Genomic DNA, 27,668 nt, shown 5'->3' with positions numbered 1-27,668 from the left:
GGCCGGAAAACAACGTGCCCATTCATGTTTGCACCTGGAATGACAGGGCTCTATGACCCCCAGGGGAGGGCTAATGATACTTGCCCCTCCCACAGAGGGCGGGATTTGAATGCATTTACTCCCATTGACTAGCATCCTCCTCTTTCTGAATGAGCTCAATGCAGGGCCTGTGAAAGGGGCCGGACACAGAATCCTGCCGGGCCCCCAGGACCCAGTGACCCGAGAGGTCTTCTACATCTCGGACGTCTGTGGAGCTGACGTCCTCAGGCTGCACCTGCAGCAGGCACACAGCTCAGGTGGTGACAGCCTGTTCCCCCACCCCCGAGGTTCCTTAGCCCTGCCCTCTGGTGCGGGAGATGGCCCTAAGCCCCTGGCCCATTCAGCTGGCATCTCTGCAGTGCCCAGGGGGGAGGTGGCATTAGGAGGTGTCTTCAAGGACAAGCAAGCTGTGAACAGGCCACGGCACTGCATCGCACAGGCTCAGCCGGTTGTGGCCCCAGCACTGAGTGCTCCCTGAATCAAAGCACGGAGAGTGGGCAGCGCAGCGCTTTAAAGATCAGGGCGAAATCATTGAGTATGTGGCAGGTCAGGGCCTCTTTGCACTGGGTGCTGCACACGCAGGACGAGGGGCCCTGCCTCCCCCCCCCACCTCGAATTAAGCATTGTTATCCCCAGAAATCATCATTATCCCCAGAAAATGGGGTGACTCCCCCAAGGAGCCTGTGACTGAGCTAGAACTGACCCCAGATCTCCTGCGTCCCAGCCCAGAGCTGTAGCCACAACTTCCTCCCTATGTCTCACACATTGTGCGACAGCCTCACGGGCAGCTGGTCCGGCTGTGCCAGAAGAGATTCTGTTTCACACGTGTTCAGTCTAAAAGGCCCCGTGCCTTTAAACAGGGGCCATCTTTTGCTAATAGGCCATCAGACGAGGTACCCTGCCATTCCCTCAGCTCAGTGGTTTGGGCTTAGCCTGTGTAATTGTTTCCTGGGTATGCCCAGAAGCTGAGACAGATGCATATGGGGCAGGGGGAGCTGTCTCCGGGGACTCAGTCCCAGGGAGAGTGGAGTAAATCCCACGTCAATTTCTGCTCATTAAAGCTGCAGGGCGATAGCTGTTCAAAGCACGTGGGGAGATGCTCCGACGCTGATGGAAAATGCCTGCTGTCAGGCATCCTCCTGCCAAGGCTCAGAAGAGGAGGCTGGGGAAGGAGTCATGACCGGCTTTTACCACGTGCACGTTCCCACCTGCTTGCAAGGAACAAACCCGAACGCAGTCTGGTACCTGAGAGCCGGGATGAGCTGCCTCTGCTGAAGGGCAGCGGGGCCTGGAAGGCATAGACGCTGTCGCCCTCCGCGATGGCGTTCAGATCCTCCTCGTCATGGAAGGAGCGCTGGAACCCGCTGGGGGACAGCTCCACCAGGATCACCTGCAGTGCAGGGGAACAGTCAGCGAGCCCGGCTCCCTCCCATAAGGATGTTGAGGAGAAAACCATCCTGTGGCCACGGTCTCTCCTGCCTTTGGAGAGCCTTGAGCTTGCAGAACAACTAAGGGGTCCCGGGGCTGCCAGGGGCCTCCACGCAGCAGCTCAGTGCAGTGAATGTGGACATGAGCTGCTGCAACTGGGAGCCAGGCTGACAGGGCTGTAGCACGCCCGTACCGCCTGTGAGACACACTCACCAGGGGGTTCCATTCACGCCCCACCGCCTGGTGCTGCGATGCCATCTGGTGTTTGTGGCACGACGCAGTGTGTCCCTACACCAGAGCAGCTGAGACAAAGCACGGGGCCCCTTCCTTGCCATGTGAGCCCTGCCTGGCCGGAGTGGGCAACCCCAGTGCCGCCAGGAGTGCACTCAGCAGGGCGGGCAGCTGGCCACCTGGCTGCTCCAGGCTTGGGACAGTGTGGCGGAGGGTCTGGCTCCCACTCACCTGATTGGGGGCGATTTTGCCTTCTTCTGCCACCATTGCCCTGAGGGTCGCCACGGTGCCGAAGAGAGGCACCGCTAAGCCTATCCGCAGGAACCGCTGGCTCTTGGACTGGAAGACTAAGGTGACATTCAAGGGCCTGAAAAACAGAAGAGCAGATGGGCTCCAGAAAGCCAGTAAGCAGCAAATGGGGGGCTCTCCCCTTGGTCTGTCTGTGCCCCAGGGCACCCAAGCTCTTGTTCCGGCTGGGAATTAGGATATGCCGTGTGTTCCCGACCCTGTGCAGGCAGTGATGAGCGCAGACAGCTGAGCGCTGACCCGGGAACATACCTCAGCACCGACTGTAAGGGCCACAAACACGCAGGGCTCAGCTCTGCCCTCCGCTGAGCGCCTTCCCTTGCTGCTGGAGCATGCAACCGGGGCAGAATTACCCCATAACATTTAACACCATGGTCTGGTGGTCCGGCCGCTTTAAGGGGCGGTGGGGCTCAGGGCCAGCCATGCCTAGTCCATGACATGGCCCCTTTAAGGAAACAGGAGTTTAAGGGTGCAGCAGACACCCCGCTTTGGAAAAGGGAAGAGGTGCAGGGCTGGAACCCAGTGCTGGTGGACTGGCAACGCAGGCTTGACCCACTGCACAGCCCCAGACATGAGGGGTGAGGAATCCCTTAACCCAGGGGCAGGGTTTAGGTCTGTGGGCTTTATTAAGGCTTAATAACTTGGACCCTGCTAGGGGGATACTGAGGTAGGACGTCTGCGCTGCTATGGACACGTGACTTGGAAGCAGCCAAAAGAAGGTGAGGGGGGCACGCCCGCAGGGCCACACCGTGCCATGAGGGGACTGCTCCGGGTCAGCACCCGACACACTTTTCCCACATCACAAGCATTTCCCGTTGCTATATCGCTGAGTCAGAGCTGCACACAGGGGAGCATCAGACTAGGAATTCTGGCCAGCGAAGGGCTATGGGAGGCACCCTATCGTGTAGGTCTGTTTAGGGAAGTGGTTCCCAAACTTGGGCCGCCACGTCTTCAGAAAAGGCCCCTGGCAGGCTGGGCCGGTTTGCTTACCTGCCGTGTCCGCAGGTTTGGCCGATCGCAGCTCCCACTGGCTGCGGTTCACCGTTCTCGGCCAATGGGAGCTGCAGGAAGTAGTGCGGGCCGAGGGACATGCTGGCCGCCGCTTTCCGCAGCCCCCGTTGGCCTGGAGTGGCGAACCACAGCCACTGGGAGCTGCGATTGGCCAAACCTGCGGACGCGGCAGGTAAACAAACCAGCCCGGCCTGCCAGGGGCTTTCCCTGAACAAGCAGCGCCCCTAGTTTGGGAACCACTGGTTTAGGGTGTGGTTTATTACAACCCAGCAGTAGCTCCCACATGCACTGGCTGTGTGGATGGCAAAGGCCTCCCATCAGGGCAGCCAGTGCTCAATAGCCCTGCTGTATCCGCAGCTGCAGAGCATCATGGGATAGCACCGGCCCTTTCATGGTAAAGCTAGAACATAGGTTAAATAGCTAAAACAAAGGTAAAGCATAGAAATGTGGGGCTGGCAGGGACTACGGGAACTGTGGCTAGAAATAGCCTTGTCTCCTTAGGTGGGAGACCCGTGGCTTGGGGAGGCTGGCAAATGGCTCTTGGAGTTGGGCTGAGACAGCCAGATGCATTTCACTGGGATGCTGAGCTGGGTTTGAACCCAGACCTTCAAAGGAGAAATGCCAATGCAGTCACACACTGTGTCTATTGAGCTCCCACGCCTCCTGCAGCTCAGACCCCCGGATTGTCCAGCCCCAATTCCCCTCCACCCTGCACTTCCTGAGCACACCATTGCATCACCCAACTTCACCTCTCCCCCCTCAGCTACCCAGCCCCAGGGTCACCTCTAACCCCAAAAGGTCACCTGATCCATCCCCCCTGTCCCAGGAGAGCTCCTCACCCTCTGCCTCCCCCGCCCAAGCCCCAGGCTCTGTCCTTCGCTAAGGGAGATGTGGAGGTGGGTGCCCGGACTCCCCCTCAGCGCTCCAGGAGCCAACACGGGTAGGAGTCCTGCCACATGGCTCTTGGTGCTGTTCCCTTTGCTCTGCCGCCCAGCAGAGAGAGACACGTGAACTACAGCGGCCAGCCAAGGACTGAGCCGGGCCCATTCCCAGCAGGCTCTGATCTTCAGCTCAGCAAGAGCCGCAGGCTGGGGCAGCCATCCCTCGTCGGGAGAATCCCAGCCCCTGAACCGCTTGTTGTCGTTTCCTGGCTCTCTGCGGTGCCTCCTCACACAGCCATGCTGCAGCCATGGGAGTGAGACAACACGGCCTTAGACCTGCTCTGCAAGGCACTCGGCCCCTCCCGGGCGCAGTGCCTGTCAGTAAGAGAGAAATGCCCTAGGAGTCCACGCAGGCAGCCCCACCTCCTCTACTCCCCCGGGATGTCTGAACTGCACCAGGCGGGAGCCCCTGGGTTGGCCTAGCCCAGAGGTGAGGAGCAGCCCCACTGCAATGCCCTGCCCCAGTTACTGTGTCCTGACCGCACCGCGGTCACCTGTGTCACTAGGACTTCTGGGGGCACGTGCCCTGGTCCTTTGGGCTGCAGCGAGCAGAGCCGCTTTGCGTCTTTCCCAGGGGCTTGTGGGAGAAGCTGCCTGTCCTGGCCCCCCTGGGGAATGGGGGGGCACCGATGGCACTTGAGGGATTTACCCTGGGTCCTCACTGCAAAGTGAGGAGGGGGGTCCCAGCCCCAGTGAAAGCAGCATGTGGGCTCCCACCCACCCCCAGCCAGACCAGCTAGCCTGGGTTGGAAGCATTTCTACATGCATGAGAGGCGGTTGTGTGTGGGTGGAAGAGGCTCAGGGGCAACACCCCGGCTAACTCCACAGTGAAGACAGACCCTTTGTGGCAGCCGCTCTGTTAACACCTCATGAGCTGCTGGTGGCTGAGCCAGAACAGCACGGCCTGGGCGCTTCACAACACATGCACCAGCAGACGGGCCCTGCCTGAGGCCAAAGCCAGCCACACCAGGGCTCGCCCAGAACCCCTGAGGCACGAGCCCTCAACTGCCAAGCTCCACCCCAAGCCAAAGTGCCTCCATGTCTCCCCCAGCTTGGCCTGCTCCCTAGGGAAGGAAGAAGCCAGGTCAGCTCTTCACTGCAGGCTGGTGCCAGGCATGCAGCAGGTTCAGTGCCCAGGAGGAGGTCACGCTCAGAGCCCGCGCCGGCTCTTACCACACACGTTCTCCCAGCCTGCCCTTCATGCACTTCCCGGCTCACCCTGTCCCCGGGCTCAGCCCAGCCTGGCAGGCAGGCGAGCTGCTTCTCTCCAGCGCGTCCCCTAATTGCAGCACTTACGTTTCATTTAGCCGAGGCTCCAGGCAGGCTGATAATAGCACTGCTGTGCAGAGGCACTCTTGGCATTTGCCTGTCAACAGTGAAATAGAGGGTCCCCTCTCACTCTGCCCCGGGAGACACGTCCGTGCCCTCTGCTGCCTGTCTGCGCCGTGCTGCCGCTGCATTGTTCCTTACCCTTTAAGCTGAATGAGCAGGTTTATCGTCCGAGGGCTGACAGCACCAGTGCCAGCTCCTGGGGACAGCCCTCAGTGGGCAGAGCCTTCACCGTGCAGCGGGAGATAACGTTTGAGGCAGCGCTCGGCATGGCAGACAGCCCCCCGACCCCGCTGGCAGCTCTTGGCTCCCAGGCAGTGCTGGCTGCCTGCATAAAACAGCCAAGGTCTCCACTGATTGTTCCCATTCGCTCCACAAGCTCAGCGCCAATCTGGTCAAAATGCAGCCAGCTGCCAGGGTCTGAACTCAAGGGAGGGCTTTGCTGGCAGAGATGCAGGTGCCAGGAATGCCCAGAGCCCGGGGCGATCCAAGGTGTGCACACCCGGCTCACAGGCCCCCACTACCACAGCCTGAGAGCACCTTGCGGCCTTCACCTCCCCACAGCCTTGCAGCCCTGCTATCTCCATTGTGCAGATGGCGGAACGGAGGCACCGAGAGAGCAGGTGACTTGCCCCAGGAAACAAAGAAGTTCTGTTGCAGAGAGCAGGGATTTACACCCAGGTCTCCCAAATCCCTGGCTAATGCCCTAACCACTAACCTATCCTCCCTCTCCCACTGACCTCCCAAGCCTGTCCCGGGACACCAGCTGCCTATGCCCTGTGCTCTGCCCCTGCTCTGAGACCAGCCTTTAAGTCTCCTGGTCCGAATGGTGGGGGGCTGGGAGTCCCCAGGGGAGCCCACTCCCCAGAGCTGACAGGCCCCATATTCCTCGAGCCAGGCAGTTGCCCCTGGCTGCCAGTGGTGCCCAGGGAGTGCCCCAGGTAGCAAGGGTTGCCCATTCTGATACCCAGGCTGATCCCCTGAACAGAGCTAGGTGGGCAGGGCAGAAGGGAGCACAAAGACGGTCTAGATCAGGGGTTCAAACTGGGGGTCGGGACCCCTCGGGGGGTTGTGAGGTTATTACATGGAGCGTTCGCGAGCTGTCAGCCTCCACCCCAAAGCCCACTTTGCCTCCAGCATTTATAATGGTGTTAAATATATAAAAAAGTGTTTTTAATTTATAAGGGGGGAAGTCTCACTCAGAGGCTTCCTATGTGAAAGGGGTCACCAGTAAAAAAGTTTGAGACCCACTGGTCTAGGTTCTGTAACGCGGTCTCACCTATCTATCTATCCACACAAACACCCATCTACCTGTCCATCTATCCCCAGAAACATCTAGCTAGTTATCCATCTCAGTACACCCCCTCCACCCATCTCTCCATCCCAATACACCCCCTCCCCATCTCTCCATCTCAATACACCCCATCCCCATCTCTCCATCCCAATACACACACTGCTCCCCATCTCTCCATCCCAATAACCCCCCTCCCCATCTCTCCATCCCAATAACCCCTCCACCCATCTCTCCATCCCAATAACCCCTCCACCCATCTCTCCATCCCAATACACACACTGCTCCCCATCTATTTATCTATCTATACCTCACCTACTTCTCTATCCCAGTACACACCTCTCCCCATCCATCCATCTATATATTTCGGCACAGTGTTCAGACCACCCCACACCCTGGGAGTTCTCCCTCCCCCTATTCACTGCTGGGCTGGGAGGTCGCCAGTCACAGCACCTGAGTTCCCCTCCTGGAACGCACGGAGAGACACAGGATGTTGTATTCCGCAGGAACAAATCCTTCTAGCTTTTGGATCAGACCCTCTGGTGGGATTCCCCCACCCCTCCTCCGAAATGTCTGACCTCAGGACTCGTAGCCAATGAGCAATATTTAGTGAGCCAAGGAAATGAATCACTTAGCACGGCGACGCTGTTGGGCAACGAGGGATCAGGCTGGGCCCTGCACATTCCGCCACAGAGGTTTATAAAGTATTTAAATCTGTCAATGCAGCCCCTAGAGGAACAATGATAGTATCAATTTGCAGAAGCCAAGCTGTGCAGCGGAGCATGGGAGATTTACTGCACCAAGGAATGGTACCAGAGCAAGCAAACAGTGTATAAAAGACCAGGCGACTGTGGGTCTTAAAGGAACCCCAGCCTAAGCAGGCAGTGGCTTAGCCTGTACAGTGCAGCGTCCCAGTGCCCAGCGGAAGGAGCTGACGGACTCTCTCCCCAGATACAGACGGTTTGAGAAGCTGGTGGCCACGGGATTGGGATTCGCCAAAGTAAATTACAAGCACTTTCCGCATTCCATCCCCCCTCCTGCACACACACACAGAGTCCTGCTGCATGTGTGTACACACCCACTGCACACCCACGCTTCTCTGCCTGCGCATGCACGCACACACACACAGAGCCCTGCTGCATGTGTGCACACACCCACTGCACACCCACACTTCTCTGCCTGTGCATGTGCGCACGCACACACAGAGCTCTGCTGTACACCCACAACCCTGCTGGCATTTACGCAAGACCCAGCTGGCATTATTGATACACCAAGTTCCTTGCCAGCTGGGGCTGCCCACTGGTGCTGGGACTGGGCCCACTAACCCACTTGGCGCAGGACTGCCCCGACCCCCTAAGCTCAGGGCAGCTTCACAAGGCCACCACGTTCTGCAGAATTTGGATCAACCCAGTAGAGACATTTCCCCGCTAAGCTCCCAGGCCCCAGGGCGGGCCATGCTGTCCTGACTGGGGAGAGGTTCTGGTTTAAGAGGCAGGGTGAGCTAATGGGCTAGGAGTCAGGAGCCATGGTTCTGCAAGTGACTCACTGTGTGACCTCAAACAAGTCTCGGTGCCTCAGTTTCCCCTCTCAGCCTCTCTGAGTCTTATCAGAACTCTTTGGAGCACACACTGTCTCGCTCTGGGTCTGCACGGTGCCCAGCACATGTGGTTCTGATCTTGTTTGAAGCCTCCAGACGCGGCTGGGATACAAGTTCTGTTAATAAATGCTGTCTCGGGGATCCACAGCGCAAGCAACGGGAGCTTTGGGTTGCTGCAGACAGGAACTTGTCTGTGTTTCGGGGCCCTGCAATCTTTCTTTCTAAGCCTGAGAGGGCCTGTGGTAGCAGCCATTAAAACGGTGCCCTTAGTCCCTATTTTAAATCTTTCTTAGCGAGGTTTTAAATGTTATTTGTTGCAATTTTCCTCTGATGCCATGTTGCCAATTCTTTCACTAACAGAGGTTTTCTTAAAGCCCCAGCTCCTGGAGTCCTGGGGATGGAGGAGAATCTCAGCTTGGATTTTAAAAAAAATGTAGTCCTTAGCCTTTGTGATTGTGGAGAAAAGCTGGAAACATGGCCCGGATGTGACCTCACGGCTCCAAAGCCAGTCAGTCACAAACAACCTCCAGACGTATTCCTGGTTACACACTCAAGCTTTTGAAGCCTATCTCATGATTTTTTGGGGGGCTGACTCATGACTTGGAGCCATCTGGGGTAGGCAAAGCCCCTGATCTCATCAGAAACCACTGTGAGCAGAGTAGGGTGATTTCCCACTGGACCCCAGTGCCGAGGGAAGAGGTGGATTCTCCATCTCTTGCGGTCTCCACAGGAAGGCTGGCCGCTGTTCTGGAAGAGATGCACTGGGTAGAGGCAAGTGACTGGGCTAACTGCAGAGGTAATGGTGAAATCCTGTGGCGTGTGCTCTGCAGGGGTCAGGCCAGGGTCTAATGGTCCCCACTGTCCTATAACAGGACCTTGCAGGCTGCTCTTACAGGGGCGGGGACGGGACAAATAACTCCAAACAGCTGCTAAGTCTCTGGGTAGCACCCGCCAGCTGCTGCACCCGTCCCACATGGCGCTCCTGAGGGGTTAGATTGGGACAGACCTGAACAACCGCCTCCAGGCTTCTCTGCAGAGGTGCGGCTGGGCACTGGGGAGCCAGCCAGGACCTTGGCTACACATCCACACAGGCTAGTAGGAAAGCATCTGTGGCCCCTTCTCCCCCCATGCAAAGGTAGCCACTACTCCACCCCCAACACAGCTGGGTGGAGACTTGACTGCAGAAGTGTGCTCACGCACATGCACACATACACACACACACACACCCACACACACAGGCGCACACATGCACACAAGCACACACACACACATGCGCACCCGCACGCACATATGCATGCACACACATACGCACCCACACACAGGGGCACACACACACCCACATGCATGCACACACCCACATGCACATGCACCCACACACCCACATGCACACATATGCACACACATGCATGCACATACACGCATGCACGCACCCACCTACTAGAGTGACCAGATGTCCTGATTTTATAGGGACAGTCCCGATTTTGGGGTCTTTTTCTTGTATAGGCTCCTATTACCGCCCCCCCCCGACACCCTGTCCCGATTTTTCACACTTGCCATCTGGTCACCCTACCACCCACAAAGGCACGGACATGCATGCACACACACACACACTGGCCAGCACAGCAGATCCAGTGTGGAGGGGAAAGGAATCTGCGCCTGGCACAGGATGACTGCCCCGGGCGTAAGAGGGGAACCAATAACCACATTACGACTCCACGATGCCCCTTGCTCTGAGCTTGTGCTCAGCTGCTTCATTTTCCTTCTGCCTCTTCCCCCATCACCCCATAAAGGTCCGTCAGGCAGGGCTGGAGGGCAGGTTTGTGGGTGCAGAGCAGAACTCTCACCCTGGAGTGCTCCACGCTAGCCCCAGGAGCTGCCGGCACGCACTGGGAACCCTGTTGTGCTTGGTGTTGTGCAACCAGAGACAGACAGAACCTGCCAGCAGTGAGGGCTCCGCGGAGCTAACGGGAGCAGATGTCGTGTCAAGGTCGGGACGCTCGGTGGAGCCGACTCCCAGACACACAGGGACAAGTTTTTTCTCCCGCTGTCGGTTTTTGCGACTAATCGCATGTTAACTTCGCAGCTCCAATGAGACGCTTGCCAAACACACTTCCTGCCGTGGGAATTGTTACTAGTCACGTCTATCAGTTCAGCGCTGACATTGCTGTTAGCACCTGCATCTATTATCGATTGCAACATATGAAAATGGCTCTTTGGAAGAGTCAATCCTGTGGGGTGGATGGCCTCGTCTCTCGCCTGTAAGATCTGGGGTCTGAGCAAAGATATCACAGGAGCCGGTAATCTGTGTCCTAATGAGCCAGCGTGGGGGCAGCAGATATGTAGGAAACGGCTGCTAGTTCAGCACGCAAAGGAGGATTTGACTGGTAAGAAAATGGTAGTTTTGCTCTCACCAATATCAATAAAAAATCTCATTTTCTTTCCTTCCTTCCTTGGCAGGTTTGCGCCTTTTCAACACCCTCACGGCTGCTCCTTGCTTGGTGCTGCCCAAGCTGGAGAAAGAGCAGCTGAGTTTCTAGAAATACAGATGAAGGAGCTGGAGCGAAAGCTGCCCTGTGAGAATAATGGGCTGACCTCCCGTAACAGAACCTTTCTATTAGAGGTTGCAGCACCCAATGCTGGCTAATGTAGGGGGCAGAATGGCGACTGCTGAGCTTCCTCTGCGCCCCCGTGGAGGACGTCTGGTTTTCAGGGTTTATTCATTTCATTTTGGGGGGTATTTTTTAGCAAATTTTGAGTTTTATGCAGCTGTCCAAAACTGGGGGGGAGGGCTTTCCTTTGTACATGCTGGACTGAGTATCTCTTGGTACCGTTCCCTGGTGCACGTTAACATAGGACTATTTCAAATGGCGCTGGGTTAAAGGACACTAGGCAACCTTTAGAGAGTACCAGCAGGGTCTGAGCAGACCTGTTAACATGCAGCAAGTTAGTGCACTTCAGGAATCTCCCCTGCAGAGTGCATCACCCGCCACCTGTAACTACAAGTAGCCATTTCCGATGTTCATTGGATAAACACCAAGTACTTTTTGTTTGTTTGTTTGTTTGGGGGTGTTTTATTGGCTAATGCCTACAGTCGGAAGTCCCACCCCCACGCTGGGGCCTGGGGAGAGCGCAGCTGTTGCCGTGTCCCCTTCCAGTGGCAGAGTGGGAGTGCGGGGCAGTGAAGGGAGGGCAGCTTTGCAAGTGTTTCCCTGGCCCAGCCACAGCCAATGTACCTCGGTCCTGATTGAAAATAAGCTGCTGCCGCTCCAGCCAAGGACCCACCAGTCTGCCCTGCAGCTTTGTCAGCACGTCAGTCATCACCCTCCGATCTCCCAGTCCTGAGCTCCTGCCAGACAGCTCTGCTGGTGCCCCTCACTCCCATCCCACAGCCTCTTGCTATCCCAGCCCCGGGCTCCTCCCACACAGCTGTATCAGTGCCCCCTGGTATCCCAGCCCCGGGCTCCTCCCACACAGCTGTATCAGTGCCCCCTGGTATCCCAGCCCCGGGCTCCTCCCACACAGCTGTATCAGTGCCCCTCAATCTCGACTCGCAGCCCCCTGGTATCCCAGCCCTGGGCTCCCCCCACACTCAGCTCTGCTCATCCTCCACCAGCCCCGCTGTCCCATTCTGCCAGTCCTAGGTCACCACATTGACACGTAGCCTGGTGCGTCTGGGCTGTGAACTGACCAATAGCAACTGCGATGGGACCCACCCAGCTCACTGTGCTTGGAACCCAGAGACACACCCCTGACACCCCATACACACTAACCCCCTTCCCCCATGGCGAGCAGCCCCACCTTTGGCCAGGGGCACTGGAACAATTTGTATGTGGGGAGGCTGAGAGCCATTGACTCCAACTGTCAACCACTTCAAACGAAGGGGTGCGGCAGCACCTCCAGCACCCATAGTTCCAGCACTTATGCCTTCTGCAGCAGGGCCCCTGCCAGGGACAGGCAAGCCGCACGTGGTTCACACCACACACTGCACTGGGTGGGCTCACAGGCTAGCCAGAGGCCTCAGCCTGCCGGGGGAGCAGGAGACGGGGCGGGGATGAGAGGGATGGAGTGTGGATGGAAGACGTTTCCCGGGGACCAATGCGGGTGCAAGCTCAGAGCAGAGGCAGCGGTGCTGCTTCACGTACCTGGTCTGGCGCAGGGGGATGGGTAAGGAGACACACAGGAAGGGGTCAAAGGTGTTGCTCTGCTTCAGACAGTGTGGGCAGGTCAAGGAGGACCTAAAAATGAAACAAGAAACCACAGTCAAATTAAACATGGGCGGCTCTGACCCAGGGTGCACCCCTCCCAGGGCGAAAAGCAACCAGGGGCAGCATCCCTCTGCCCGGGTGAGGGCACCGCTCCGATCCTATGATCCCCGGCTGTGATTCACTTTCCAGTGCAGGACTGTCACGGTGCACACTGTGTTCTCCAGCCCAGTCTGCACTGAAACCATCTAGGCAATCGGGCTTCCACCCCTTCCACAGCTGTGGATCTGAGCATGAGGAAGTTTCTCCTGATAACCAGCCCAGCCCCAACTTTGGTCCGATTCATCCCCTGGTGTGTAATAGCTCTCTCCCCTCCTGCTCCCATTAGCAACCATACTAGGCCCCAACCATGCTGAGGCCTGGACACAGAGCCCTGCCACACAACGGGCTAGTTTCCTTTAACCTCTGCTGCTTTTCTATCCCTCTCTTCCCAAATCCCGGCGCTGTCTCCCTGCCTGAGACCAGGCCGCAAAGGCCCAGCTGGCTTGAGATGGCCACAGATACAAACAAATCCGAGGCACTGGGCTTTCTGTCGTGCCTCTTGCAGCCTGACTCAGATCCCATGCCAGATTATCTCCCTGCGGGACACTCTCTACCCCAGCGGGCAGGGCCGGCTCCAGAGCCCAGCGGGGCAAGCACCCGCCTGGGGCGGCCCTTTCCCGGGGGGGCGGCAGGCTGGGCCGGCGGACCTGCCGCAGTCATGCCTGCGGGAGGTCCACCGAAGCCCCGGGAGCAGCGGACCTGCCGCAGGCATGACTGCGGAGGGGACGCTCGGCCGGCGGCTCCAGCGGACCTCCCGCAGGCATGACTGCGGACGGTTCGCTGGTCCCGCGGCTCGGCTGGACCTCCCGCAGGCATGACTGCGGCAGCTCAACCGGAGCCGCCGGACCTGCGAACCGCCCACAGCTGCGGGAGGTCCAGCCGAGCCGCGCGACCAGCGGACCCTCCGCAGTCATGCCCGCGGGAGGTCCGCTGCTCCCGCGGCTCGGGGGCGCCTCCCGGGCATGACTGCTTGGGGCGGCCAAATTTGTAGAGCCGCCCCTGCCAGCGGGATGCCAGATCGGTCACACCCTCCCCAGGCGCTCAGCAGACTAGATGGCAGAGGGCAGAGTATTAGGCCACTGGGATCGCGTGGGAGCCTGCAGAGCTCCAATTGGCTCAGGTGAACAGAGCTTTCAGAGGAAGCCTCCAGGCCCACAGTACAACAACGGGGGCAGAGGGAGATCCAGCTCCTTTCGCTTCTCTCCCCGACAGGGAGGAGTTAGATCATTTCTCAACGGGTCAGTGCTGCCCCGGAGCTACACACTCTGCAGCCCCTGAGAAACGACAGCAGCAACATCTGGCTGCCAGGGCCAGGGGTCATCACCGGCTCCCTGACACGTTGCTCTAAGGGACTCCAGGAAATCCCAGCCAATCACGTCAAACCATCGCTGGCTTCCCTCCATGGTCCACATATGTGAGCTTGTGTGACAGAGCCCTGCCCTGTCTTGTGTGAGCAGCCAGTGGGCTGTAGCTTCCCTATGCAGCTTTGCTAGAACACCCCAAGGACGACTTCAGCACCCCTGCATCTCCTGTCCTGCGCTCCCCAAATGCAGCTGTGCTGGGCCCCCTCAGTATGGGCTACAGCCCTCTGCTGTTCCAGTCCTGAGACAGTCACATGCTCTTCTGCTGCTCCTCACTCCTGACCCGCAGCCCCCTGTTATCCCAACCTTACATTCCTCAACACAGCTATCGTTTTTACGAATGTTCGTTACAAATCAGATGAGGGTCAAGCCCCAGGGATTCTGGGAAGCCCGGGCTGCAGAATTCGCAGCAGGATCCTCCCCAACATCCCCAGATTCCAGAATCTTAAGTTTTCATACTTAAAAAAATCTTTCTAACCCTCATGGTTGAGAAAAAATACTTCAAAATGTAACCAGTGCGGCACTGTGCTCCTGAGTCTGCAGAGAGCCTGACACCATAGGCTCAAGCGGTAAAAACTGCCCATTCATCCCAAATGACCGTTAACTCTGAAACCTAATGGAACACCACTCACGTTAGCTATTCACTGCTGATCATTTTAGCCAAAGTACCACCGGATGTGTTTAATCTACAATCCCAAACTGCCTCCCATGCCTCCCCAAGAGACCCAGGTGCCCCCTACCTGGCTGCCCTCCCTTCCCCTCTGCGTGGCCTATCCAACACCCGAGGGATGTTTAATGAGTGGCCTGCTGGAGCACATGCCACTCAGGAGCTGGTGGGGGCAGTGGCTATCCTGTCTGAGAGGCAGGGCTCAGCCTTCAGCTCTGTGAAGGTGGCATCCTGAGCTCAGGGGGTGGAGCCCATGGGACTGGGAAGTGATGAGGCCATGTAGAAATGCAGAATGTAGGGCCCTGAGCTCACAAGGAGGCCCAGAAAGGCAACAAACTCTCTGTATGCTCATAGAGTGCCCTGGCACAGAATCAATGCAACAATAACTCACTGATGAATGGGCCCAGGAGATGGAATGGCAACACTGGGTGTGGGTGAATGTGTGTGTGTGGTGTGTGAGATGGCCTACGCATTCAGGTGTTGTGCAGGGAGGGAGACGTGTGTGTGTGTACCTGTGTGCATACAGTACGCCTGAGGCTGTACGGCAGTGGGTTTACACTGGAGGTAGAATGGCTCTGCATGTTTATGAAGCTCAGCCTAAGCCTACATTTACCTGCCTGGTAAATCTGCAGTCCAGCCGGCTTCCCCATCTGCTTCTTTGGCAGCCAGCTGCAGAGAATTTCAGCCAGACGGTCCCCACCCCCCTTTCCTGGAATCGCTGCAGCGAAACCTGCCCAGCAGTGCTTTGCTTTTCCGTATGATCACCACCGACGACGGAGTGTTCTGCATGAAGGGCAGTGACCCGAGGCTGAGCGATCTCCCCTCGCTGCGATTGCTTCTCTCCTCTGCGCCCAGGTGTGTTCGGCTCGGGGTCCCGGTGTGAAGGCGCTCGCTGCTGATCACTGCTTGGATCCCAGCCAGCCTGCTTCGGGCCCTTTACCATGTGCCTCTTGCTGTTTGGGGGGGGTGGGGGAGGGAGCTGGAGAGGGGATCAGTGATAGCTCTGCCTCAGGGGACAGAAATGCTGCAGGCCCAGAGCATGCTGTGTGTCCCTGTACCTCTTTGCAGAGGCACTTCACTGTTGTGCAGCAGCAGCCTCGCATTACAGGAGTCCCGGCTCCCGCGTTCCCCCGAGCTCTGCTCTCCAGTTCAGCCATCACAGGGGCTTAGAGTGACCAGACAGCAAGTGTGAAAAATTGGGATGGGGGTGGGGGGCAATAGGAGCCTATATAAGAAAAAGACCCAAAAATCGGGACTGTCTCTATAAAATTGGGACATCTGGTCACCCTACAGGGGCTCCCTTCAGTGTCTTCTGCACTTGACTGCTCCATTCATCTCTCGTTAGCAAACCACCTGTGAAGAGGCACCAGCTGGCTGCTCCGCTCCACCAGGTGATGCTCACTGGTTATTTACCTGGAGCCAAAGCTGGGCCAGGCATCAGCTGGCTCCCTCCACAGCTGCAAATGGCAGAGAGGCTCCGCCACCCGTCTGCATCCGATCCATGGAACGCACCGTGGAAACATCAGAGTGACCCCACCAGCTCAGCTTATCTCCGCTAGCTGCTCATTAATGCAACACAGGCTCTCTGGATTTACACATCTCTGATCCTGTGAGAGGTGTATCACTGCCACAGAGCCTGGAGATCTCTGTACAGGCCAGGGCTGCAGGGCTGGAGCTGGGGAACGGGCCACATACTGCAGACAGGCTTGATACAGTTATTCTGGCCATCTGCAAGGCATGGTTCCTGGTGCCAGGCAGGACCGTGCCAGAAAGGCGCAGGGCATAGTTGTGGCGGGGCAGAGAGGCTCGGTGTGGGATGGCCTGGGCTGGCTGAGCTTGATGTGTGTTGCTTCTCGCATGAGACATTTTGCAGGAGAGCCATGGGAACTTCACATCTCCAGGTCTTCAAGCTTCCAGAGCTTTATTTTTCTCCATTTTTTATTTATTTAACCTGGCTTCAACCTCAGCCTTTCCCAAGGTTAAAACGCAGCCTCGCATCAAAAAGACGCCTCTCTCCGAAGTGCCACAGCTGACTAGATCTGCATGCGCTATGGCATGTGTGTGAGGATGGGGTTAAGTCATACGGAGGAGAAAACAGGTCAAGACCTGACCATCACATGCCACCTGTGGATCTTCCTTGTATCCAGATGATCTCTGTACACCGAGAGCCAGTTTGTTGCACAGCGACCAGCTGGAGGTAGCAATGTGCAGATGTTCAATCCAAAAACCAAGGCAGATGCGATTTCCCCCTAATACTCAGTGGCACATTTCCAGACAGACGTGCCGGGAACGAGGTGCAGATGTTGGCTTCTGCATGGACTGCAGCCTTCATATGTTACCCTGCAGGGCACACACCTGCCGAGGACCTGAGACCCACGCTGGACATGCCCGAAAATGTCTGATGGGGAAGGCCCTGCCAATTCGCCAACTCTGCCACGCTACCATTAGGACACGGCTGCGTCATGGTGCCATGCGACCATCTGTCCGAACAAGTGATCTCCCCAGCGCAGTGTGTACCAGGGAACGTACAGAGGTTTGCCAGGACATGTCTGGATCCTCACGCCAGAGAGGGACAGAGCTCTGTGCTCATCTAACCCAGACTCTTGGCCCCCTACCCTGCCTGCTCCAGCGTGTCTCCCAGTCTAATTAAATGCCCCATGCAAAAAGGCTGCATGGCTTAGCTGGAGAGAGAGAGAAGTGGTGCAGTGTGGGGCAGGAAGATGCCAGGAAGGTGAAAAGGGAAGGTCTACACAGCAGGGGTCCGTCCAGGTTTAGCGTGTGCCGCTGAGCATTGGGAACAAAGAAACCAGGTGAGCAAACGACTCGCTCCCCGGAAATGCGACCACGGGGAATGATGAGTGGTGTACACGAGAAGGACCCCATGAGGAACATGTACATTAGAGACACACTCCAAGTGACACCTGTAAACAACAGCGAGAGTGCACCAGCTCCAAAGGGTCGCTCATGTAACGCACAGGCCTGGGCAAAGGACCGAGAGGCTGACCCAAGAAGTGGTGAGACGTCACAGCGGAAGACCCGTTAGCATGTGGGGTGATGGCGCTGAACAGAGCACGTCAGGGGGAGCGGGCCCATCTGCTGGGACTGACGCAAGGAAGAAGCAGCAGCAATGAGGCTGCTTCCCTGCAGTCAGAGACCTCCCAGCTGAATGACCCCTGGCATCGCTCCGCAGTTCCCGAACCTGACCAAGTGCATGGACTGCCACTCTGCCCGTCTACCTGGCCCCGTCACTGAGCACCTCAGCCTTCCCTGTGCTCATCCCACAGCCCCGCGCAAGGCTGTGCCGTGCCATGCGCCCCAGCGCACAGGTGGGGAACGGAGGCAGAAAGAGGCTAAGTGACTGCACAAGGCTCCCCAGAAAGCCTGTCACCCTGAGTCCCCTGCTTGTGTCCCAATCACTGGAGCAGCCTCCTCAGGAGACAGGGCAGAGCTGTCTGGCCACGGAGGGGAACACACGCTGGCTCCGAGGAAGGGGTGTGTGTCACAGAGTCCCTGGGCGATGCTCTGGAACTGCTCCCCACAAAGCCAGGCAGGACTTTGGGGAGCCTCCTCTCCCTTGGAGCAGACTTTTTCAGGGCAAGAAGCTCACACGGCTTCACCTCCTGGGTCTCTCCTTGGAGCATTCAGCATCCTCTGCCCTCCATGCGCTTCCCACAGCGAGCCCGCCCCAGCGGGGTTCTGGGGAAGCCACAGGGTCCTGCACCCCCACTTCACAGTCAGACGTGACTCTCAGCCAGCCAGTAAAACAGAGGTTTATTCGATGACAGGAACAGGGTCTAAAACAGAGCTTGTAGGTACAGCGAACGGGACCCCTCAGCCGGGTCCATTCTGGCGGGCAGTGAGCCAGACCCCCACGTCTGCCCTCACTCCTTGTCCCCAGCCAACTCCAGACTGAAAACCCCTCCAGCCCCTCCTCCTCTGCTCAGTTCCTTTCCCGGCCAGGAGGTCACCTGACCTTTCTGTCTCCAACACCTTCAGTTGGCACCTTTGCAGAGAAGGGGCCCAGGCCATCAGTTGCTAGGAGACAGAGTGCCAGGCATTTAGGTGCACTGGCCCGTTGCTCTGTAGCAATCACACACCCTTATTCCGCCACCTAGATACTTAAGAACTGCATAGGGGACACTGAGGCACCAACACAGTATTCAGAGAAAACATTAAGAACATTCCCAGTTCGCCACAGTGTGCCAGGGGAGCACCAGACAGCTTGTCGCCCCTTTATTTTGCAGGGGGGCACTCAGCAGTGCTCCTGCCGGGCAAGGGCCCAGTAGGCCGGGGAGAACCCTGGCTTTCATCCTCTTACTCCTGGCTCTAGCCCCCGCGTTGCCTTCAGTATCCCCCTCCAGCTGCACATTCACACCCTTCCACTGCCTGTATGTGGCCAGATCCCCCCTTGGTCATCTCTTAGCATGAGCAGGTAGTGCTCCCACCCCGCGCTTCAACCCCCTCCGCTGGCTCTGGTCCAAACGGACCCCCTCCCTGTGGGCTGCCTTCAGTGTTATCGACACCAGCACAACCCAGAGGGGGCAGCAAATGAGAGTGAAAGGCAGCCCGTGCGGAACCGATGCCTGGAAATGCTTGATCACCCAACAGCCTGTGGAACTCCCTGCCCCTGGATGTGAGGGAAGCCATGATCTCAGCAGGGTTTCAAACAGGAGCTGACACATGTACAGACAATGACAACATCCGTTTGCTTCAGGGCATAGACTAACCGGTCACTGATAGGGGGCAGTCAGAGGAAACATCCCCTGGGGGCCAGTTACCCCACAACTACCCACTACGGGGTTTGTTCCTCTGAGGCAGCTGGTGCCGGCCTCTTTTAGAGACAAAATACTGGACTAGACAGTCTGAGCCAGCATAGCAATTCCTGTGAGCTGCTGTCTCCTCCCAGCAGTGGCTGCCTTGGGTCTGGGCTGAGGGGTGTGAGGTGGGGGAAGCTTGCACTGCTACTCTACCTGGGCTATTATTATTATTATTTACTATTTGTGGTATCGGCACCCAGGAGCCCAGGTGGGAGTCAGGACCCCTCCGCGCTAGGTGCTGGACACACAGAACTAACAAGCAGATGGTCCCTGCCCCATGGCTGACAATCTGTTTTCAGAGAGTCCATCCGGTGTCTTTCCCGCACACTGTAGAGTTGTTTTAAAAAAGAAAATGGAAAGGGGAGGTAAATGAATGCCGCTGCCCCTGGATATTTTAGTGCATCAGCTCTTCGGCATACATGAAAAGAAGGAACATTTCAGCCTTTCTTGCTAGGAACCGGGCAGGAAATGAGAGCAAGGACGACTGCTTCAATACCCCCAGCACAATCGAGAGCTACAGGGAGGCTGTCTTTGGTGACCAAAGCAAAGGCAGCTGCTTTCTGCTTCCCATTGAGCACAGAGTGTGGGGCGCTTTGTCAGCTGCTAACGACACACAGAACAAATCATGAAATAGCCTGGAAATGCAGCACAGGCACGGAGGCAGCCTGTGGGGCTGGTGGCTCGCTAGATCACCAGGGTCGGGGGGGCAGGGAGCCAATTAAAGAAGGCGGCGAAGGAGTGGAGAAGCTAAAGGGGGTGCGGGCTGAAAGCGAGATCACCCGACAGGCGTGAGCTGAATGCCCCACATAGCGGCAGAGCTGAGGGACAGGCAGCACACGAATGATTCTGCAGCAAACTCTCCATCTTCAGCATCCATCCCAGAACCAGATTGTGCCTTGAGACAAGTCGGTCACAGAGGGTGGACTGTGGCTTGCCTCTGCATGGAGCCAGGAGGGTGTATGACACCTTACCGCCCCTTGGGTCCCCGCACAGGGGCCAGCCCCTGCTTACCTCTAGCCTCCCTGCTAGCAGTACGGCCTAGCGGCTAGAACACTGGACTGGGACTCAGGAGACCTGTGTCCTATTCCTGGCTCTGCCACTGGCCTGCTGAGTGACCTTGGGCACGTCACTGCCCCGCTCTGTGCCTTAGTTTTCCCATCTGTAACACAGGGCCAATGACACTGCTCTCCTTTGAGATCCATGGATGGAGAGTGCTAAGGACTGTGTGTTACTATTAGTAGGAACAGACAGTTACCAGTGATCATACAGGAGCTGCCATGCACTAGTCCATGCTGACAGGATAATGAATGCAGCAAAACTAAAATTAAATCAGGCCAGCCATCGCTCTGGGCTCTGAAAAACCCTCACCCTGAGCAGCGCAGTTACACTGACCCAAGGCCCTGTGCAAACAGTGCTAGGTCGACGGACGAATTCCTCCCATCTCTGTGGCAACCGAAGTGCTACAAGGGTGCAGCAGCAGCATTTTAAGTGCAGATGAGCCCTAAGGACACGCAGGCAGAGCCAGGAACAGAGCCTGGGGCTCATGCTGCCTGGACTAGCTCCTTGGCTGCTAAGTGCCTGGGCTCCCCTGTTCGGAGTCCTCCCAGACGGGCCCAGGGGACGGCACCTGAGCTGCAGGAACCCAGCTCCCGCTGTCTCCGTTTACACAGCCTGTCTGATGTGGCGCTCGCTGAGCCCGGGACCTGGCGTAGTAACAATCGGGCCTGCTACTCAGACATGAAGATATGAAAGTGACGGGGGCTGCCCAGACCGGTAGATGCAGCTGCTAACCCTCTGGCCGAGAAGGGAAGGGTGTGACTCTGAGTGCTCCTGTGTGTGGCAAGAGTGCCAGCCACAGACAGGTGGGCATTGTTGCCCAGGACTTTCGGGAGGGCTCCTATCCTGTAGCAGCCGAGCCCCTTCCTCGTGCGGCTGGACTGAGCCGCCCAGGCCCTGTGGGGCTTAGAGACGAAGTGATGGCCCACAGCTAAGGACTGAATCCAGCTCTCCCGTGTCCCTGGCCCATGAGAGCAGCCGTGGTTCCCTGGGGCAGGGACAAGAGGGTAACCCCCATTCTGAGGCCCCCTTGCCTGCAGGCAATCAGTGTACGCGGCTCCCTGCATCGCAGCTCCACTGACCGGCCCTGTCACAGCCTGGGACCGCCCTGAAACAAGCTTCCCTGCCCCACATGTCACCGCACTGAACCCTGGCCCAGCCTTCCCACGGTGGCGCTGACGGCTTTGTCAGGTCCCCAGTTAATGAACTCCCGCCTCGCTTGTCTCCCAGGCCCCCGGCTGCCCCTGGAGACAGCTGAGAAATTAGCGCCGGGCCGGTGATTTGTTAAAAGTTGGAATCGGGTCACAGAACAAAAGAGCCTGGCTCCGTAAGAGCGGCTGGTGCTGGGAGATCTGCGCACGGCTCCAGAACAGACAGAGGAAGGACCCCTTGGCTGGGTCCCTTCCCAGAGGGCCGTGCAATGAGCAGCAGGGCTGTAGCACAGCGCTGAGCTGGGAGGAATGGCAGCCAGCAAAGCCAGGCCCAGCACAGATGCTTCATTCGCTCCGGGAACTGGGCGAGGTCCCTCTAGGGTGAGATGGGCTTGAGGCCCTACCCCCTGCTCCTCCTCTCCACCACAAAGGCCCCACCTGGGGGCGCTGAGGAGAAGGAGACGGGCCCACAGATGGGGCGTGGCTCCCGCATGAATCCCATTTTTGCAGTTTGAAAGCAGGTCGCCCTAGGTCCCTCCGAGGGAGCAGGGTAGGGTTGCCAACTTTCTAATTGCACAAAACCGAACACTCTAGCCCCACCCCTTCCCCAGGCCCCTCCCTCTGCTCACTACATTCCCCCTCCCTCGGTGGCTCGCCGTCCCCCACCCTCACTCACTTTCACTGGGCTGGGGCAGGAGGGTAGGGTGCAGGAGGGGGTGAGCGCTCCAGGGTGGGGCCAGAAATGAGGGCTTCAGGGTGCAGGAGGGGGCTCTGGGCTGAGGCAGTGGGTTGGAGTGAAGGAGGGGGTGAGGGATCCGGCTGGAGGTGCGGGCTCTGGGGTGGGGCCAGGGATGAGGGGTTTGGGGTGCAGGAGAGGGCTCCAGGCTGGGGGGTGGGGCAGAGGGGTTCATAGTGTGGAAGGGGGCTCTGGGCTGAGGCGGGGGGGTGAGGGCTACGTCTGGGGGTGCAGGCTCTGGGGTGGGGTTGGGGATGAGGGGTTTGGAGTGAAGGGGCAGCTCGGGACTGGGGCAGGGAGTTGGGGTGCAGGAGGAGGTGAGGGATCCAGCTGGGGGTGTGGGCTCTGGGGTGGGGCCAGGGATGAGGGGTTTGCGGTGCAGGAGGAGGCTCCTGGCTGGGGGTGGGGCTGAGGGATTTGGAAGGTGGGAGGGGGCTGCAGGTTGAGGCTGGGGGCGTGGGCTCTGGGGTGGGGCCGGAGATGAAGGGTTCAAGATGCAGGATGGGGCTCTGGGCTGAGGCAGAGGGTTGGGAGGCTGGCTCCAGCTGGGGGTGCAGGCTCTGGGGTGGGGCTGGGGATGAGGGGCTTGCGGTGCAGGAGGGGAGTCCAGGTTTGGGAGGACTCAGGACTGGGGCAGAGAGTTGGCAGCTCCCAGTCAGCAGTGCAGCAGGGGGGGCTAAGGCAGGCTCCCTGCCTGTCCTGACTCCGTGCTGCACCCAGGAAGTGGCCAGCAGGTCCGGCTCCTAGGCGGGGGGGCCAGGAGGCTCGGTGCACTGCTCTCGCCCGCAAGCACCGCCCCCTCCCAGCTCCCATTGGCCACGGTTCCTGGCCAATGGGAGTGCAGAGCCGGTGCTTGGGGCAGGGGCAGTGCACAGAGGCCTGTGCCCACCCACCCCCCGCCTAGAAGCTGTACCCGCTGGCTGCTTCCGGGGCTCAGTGTGGTGCCAGGACAGGTAGGGACCAGCCTGCCATAGCGCCACAGCACCGCCGGCCGCACTTTTAACAGCCCAGTCGGTGGCGCTGACCAGAGCCACAAGGGTCCCTTTTCGACCGGGTGTTCCAGTGGAAAACCGGACACCTGGTCACCATAGAGCAGGGCTGGCGAAGGTGGGAACTGATCGCCTGACTCTGCCTGTGCCATGCTGGCCTTTCAAGCGTGAGGCCAAGGTGCAAAAGGAGGGGGACACACACGCGCAAGGCTCGCCCTCCGGTGGGGGAAAGGTTCTCCAGCCTGTCTCTGGACTGGGCACCCTTGGGTCTGAAATGGGCGGGGGGCTTCACATCAAGGGTGCACCCTGGGCCGGGGTGGGGGATGGGCTGTGCTCTGTAAACGCCAGCAACAAGCCAGTGCTGACGGGGACCCCCGTGCACAGAGCAGCCACACCCTCGGGCCTGCACGTGTGCAAGGGGGTGCACAGCACCTGCCAGGGGCCGGCTGGAAGAGCAGAGGCCCAGGGCCTGCCACAGAGGCTGGGTTTCCCTGTGAGGCTCGCCAGGAACAGCCAGTCAAGGGTAGTAAAGGGACTGGGCAAGGCTGCAGAATCTTGCTCCACAAGGACCCTAGGGAGAGAGAGCTCAGACCTGGCTCCCCATTCCCTCTAGGGGAGGGGTCCTGCCCACTACACGCTCCCTTCCACAGGCAGCAGCACCGGTGACAGAGCAAGGTGCGGGGCTTGGGGCTGACCCAGGGCACACAGTGCTGGGGTGGGGAGGGACTCAGACGCCTGACTCCTCATGGGGAGCTGGAAACCTCTGGCTTCTGGTGCGTTTTCTTTGTGGAGCGCTGGCCCGGGCCCTCGCTGGGAATGCTGGGTAACAAACTCACAGCTCTGGACAAAAAGGGGGGCTGAAGGGATGATGAAGGGGGGCTCCAAAGACCAGGGAGTGGCTCTGTGCGAGCCCGCGTGGGCCAGGGCAAGGGCAGGGAGAGCAATAGCTCAAAAGGCAGAGCCGGTTGGGAACCACGGAGGGAGGTCGCTGAGCCCAATCGGGTGGGGGCCCAGGAAGCTGGATGCTGATGGCGGGTTGGGACAGCAGAGAATCAATGGGAGGAGAGGATGCCTGCTCCTCCCCCCTGCCCCAGTCACAGGGCTGTAGAGACACAGCAAGAAGCAGAAGTGACCCTTCCTGGGCCCAGCCCGGCGTCCTTGGCTCGGGCACTCTGAGCCGTGGGGAAGCATCGGTCTCATTGCACAAGTGGAGTGTAGGGGAAGGATCACTGGCAGGCCCAGCATGTAGGCGAGACCCCCTGGGTCAAGCCTGCCCTTCCCACCCTGTGCCATGGGGTTGGGAGGCCATGCCAGAACTGGCTGGGACTGCAGCGAGGGGGGGAGATGGTCCTTACAGGACCCCCTGCCCCTAGCACTGGCCAGTGATCAATGACCTGCCCCCCTTGTTCATTAGCTCAGGTGCGCTCAGTCTCGCTGTACCACTGGGAAGCGCCAGCGGCTGATGGAGACGAGCAAAGCCTTTGACTGCCTTTCCCGGACTCATCTCCGGAGCGTGGTGTGACGATGTGGTTCTGGCGGGACCCAACTGAGAGTGCCAATTCAGGACCAATTGCTTAACACAGGGCAGTTACAGCCCAAGGCTGGGGTTTCTCCACCTCTAAGGCAAACCAAACCAGCCAGACAAAGAGGACTTCGGTTTTACCCCACTGGCTAACCATAAGTCATACAAGCAATTTCCTTAGACACTCCAGTCTCCCAGTATCACCACCAGTGCCACTCGTCCTGGGGATGAATGGTTATGAAAACCAACACCCCAATAAAAGAAAACGGTTCCCTCGATCCCAAAGGACCAAGCCCCGGACCCAGGTCAATATACACATCAGATCTTACCCACAAATCATGCTGTTGCCAATCCTTTAGAATCTAAAATCTAAAGGTTTATTCATAAAAGGAAAAAGACATAGATGAGAGCTAGAATTGGTTAAATGGAATCAATTACATACAAAGTTCTTAGTTCAGGCTTGTAGCAGTGATGGAATAAACTGCAGGTTCAAATCAAGTCTCTGGAGTACATCCACAGCTGGGATGGGTCATCAGTCCTTTGTTCAGAGCTTCAGTTTGTAGCAAAGTCCCTCCAGAGGTAAGAAGCAGGATTGAAGACCAGATGGAGATGAGGCATTTGCCTTATATAGGTTCTTCCAGGGGTAAGAACATTACAGCAAAATGGAGTCTGCAGTCACATGGGCAAGTTCCTGCATACTTTGCTGAGTTACAAGGCATATCTGCCTCCTCTCAATGGGTCAATTGTGTAGCTGATGGTCCTTAATGGGCCATCAAGCAGGCTAGGCAGAGCTAACACCAACTTGTCTGGGATGTCTCCCAGAATTACAGCACAAAGTTGAAGTACAGACAGTATAGAGCTAATATTCATAACTTCAACTACAAAATGATACATGCATATAGACAGCATAATCATAACCAGCAACCTATAACCTGGTCTTAGACATCTTATATGACCCCTTTTACATAAGATTTGGTGCCAGGGCCTCTGGTCTGCTCCCAGGAGATTGCCAGACCAGTCTGCCAGGGGCTTGGCCAGTACAGAGAAATGTCTGTCTAGCTTCTCTGAAGAGCGTGAGGGTCCCACCCTTTAGTGCCCTCATCCTGGGCTAGAGATGCTCTTGCAGACTCTGCTGCTGCCAGCTTAACCTCCCTGGCTTGCTAGCAGCTCTGAGTGAAAACCATGGGAACAATGAGAGTTTCTGCTTCCTGGCAACACAGTGCTAGGCTCCCGCTGCTTCTACAGAATCATAGAATATCAGGGTTGGAAGGGACCTCAGGAGGTCATCTAGTCCAACCCCCTGCTCAAAGCAGGACCAATCCCTAGACAGATTTTTGCCCCAGATCCCTAAATGGCCTCCTTAAGGATTGAACTCATAACCGCAGGTTTAGCAGGCCAATGCTCAAAGCACTGAGCTATCCCTCCCCCTACCCCATACACTGCCAACACAGCACACCTTCCATCCCCAGGAGCCTTACAATCTGCAGCTGGCCAGGAACGGCTCCCCCAGCACACAGCTGCCTGGTGCCGTGCACAACGTGCGGCGAGCATGGAGCTAATGCTCACCCTCAGTACCCAGCCCCCTTGTGGCCCTTCCTACGCCCAGAGGTTTCAGCACCAGCCCCGCCTGGAGGGCAGGGCACAGACACACTGCCCAGGGGCAGCCTTGGGGGGCACGAGGCCTGCCAAGCTCCTCCCTGTACAGAGGGTGCTGATCCACTGCCCAGGGAAGCCGGCAAACGTGCAGGGGGACAAGGCTCCAGCCCCACCCCATTTAGGGTAACCACCTGGCTGGTATGTGACTGGCCTGGCCGGGTTTTTTTATGGATTTGCCAGTTGCCAGAAAAATAATTGACTCTGCCGGGTTTTTTACGTAGGTCTACAGACTTGCATGGCTGTAACACTACACTGGGATAGCAAATGGTAACCATTTCTGTGTCCAGCTAAAGATGCTGCCGTGTTCCGACTGCCACGGTTTGAGCGATGACCGATCAAAAATACAGCAGCTGCCTGCTCACCAACAGGCACGCACCCCGCACATGTGGGTGAGAGAGTTTGAGTCCCATGGGAGGGAGGAGACGTGTGATGTTACCGAGCGTATCTATACGTGTTCTCGCTCTAGAGCCTATATGTGGCTGTTGAAGGGGGAGGAGGGTTGCGGGGTTGCCTTTGGGTTGGGGTTGGGGTGGGATTACCTTGTGGGGGGGTGCTGGTTTCTTTGCATTTCAAAGGTGGTAACCCTACCCCCGTTTCTAGGGAGCAGGCTCTGGGCCCAGGAGAGCAGAGGGACTGGGACCAGCTGGGCTCTGTACGGAGGGCAGCTGTTTCTGGCGCCCTCTCATGCACCCATAACCAGGCCCCAGCTGTCCTTGCAGGCAGGCAGGCCCCGCAGAGAGCCTGGACCCTGGTGTACCCTGATAAGTGCCAGGCCTCTGCCTGCGAGATAAACAGGGGAGGGAAGCAGGGTCTTCAGTGCATGTCCGGGGCTGGCAGGCTGTACTCCAGCTGTCAGAGCGTCCCCCTACCCCTGCCCTTATGTGATCCTGGTGACTTCAGAGCTGCAGACAAATCACCTCCCCATGCACACGCACAGCCCCACACCCACACACAATCCCCATATACAGAAACAGACCCCCCCAGACACACACACTCACAGAGACCCCCAAACACACACATTCACAGACACCCCCAGACACACAAATACCCTCATACAAACACAGACACACACATACAGACACCATTACATACACAGACGCAAACACACACACCCCCAGAAACAGACACCCTTACAGAGACACCCAGACATACACACACCCATATGCACACAAACACCCATACAGAAACAGATGCGTGCACACACACACACACACACACACACACCCCATGCTGCGT

The 27,668-nt window shown here is 57.8% G+C and overlaps 1 protein-coding gene across 2 annotated transcripts in view; it reads right to left on the bottom strand.

The window, feature by feature from the left end:
- LOC123347064 (ubiquitin carboxyl-terminal hydrolase 43-like) overlaps positions 1 to 27,668 on the bottom strand; it is a 157,671-nt gene that overhangs the window by 54,066 nt on the left and 75,937 nt on the right. For both annotated transcript variants that reach the window (XM_044984509.1, XM_044984510.1), the window contains exons 4-6: positions 12,316 to 12,408; positions 1,930 to 2,065; positions 1,285 to 1,429 (exon numbers count right to left, since the gene is read on the bottom strand). In XM_044984509.1, coding sequence (XP_044840444.1) covers positions 1,285 to 1,429; positions 1,930 to 2,065; positions 12,316 to 12,408 — 374 coding nt within the window. The remainder of the gene's footprint in view (positions 1 to 1,284; positions 1,430 to 1,929; positions 2,066 to 12,315; positions 12,409 to 27,668) is intronic.

Source organism: Mauremys mutica, chromosome 12, assembly GCF_020497125.1.
Source record: "Mauremys mutica isolate MM-2020 ecotype Southern chromosome 12, ASM2049712v1, whole genome shotgun sequence".
Taxonomy (NCBI): Eukaryota; Metazoa; Chordata; order Testudines; family Geoemydidae; genus Mauremys; species Mauremys mutica.
This window is presented reverse-complemented; position numbering and strand designations above follow the sequence as displayed.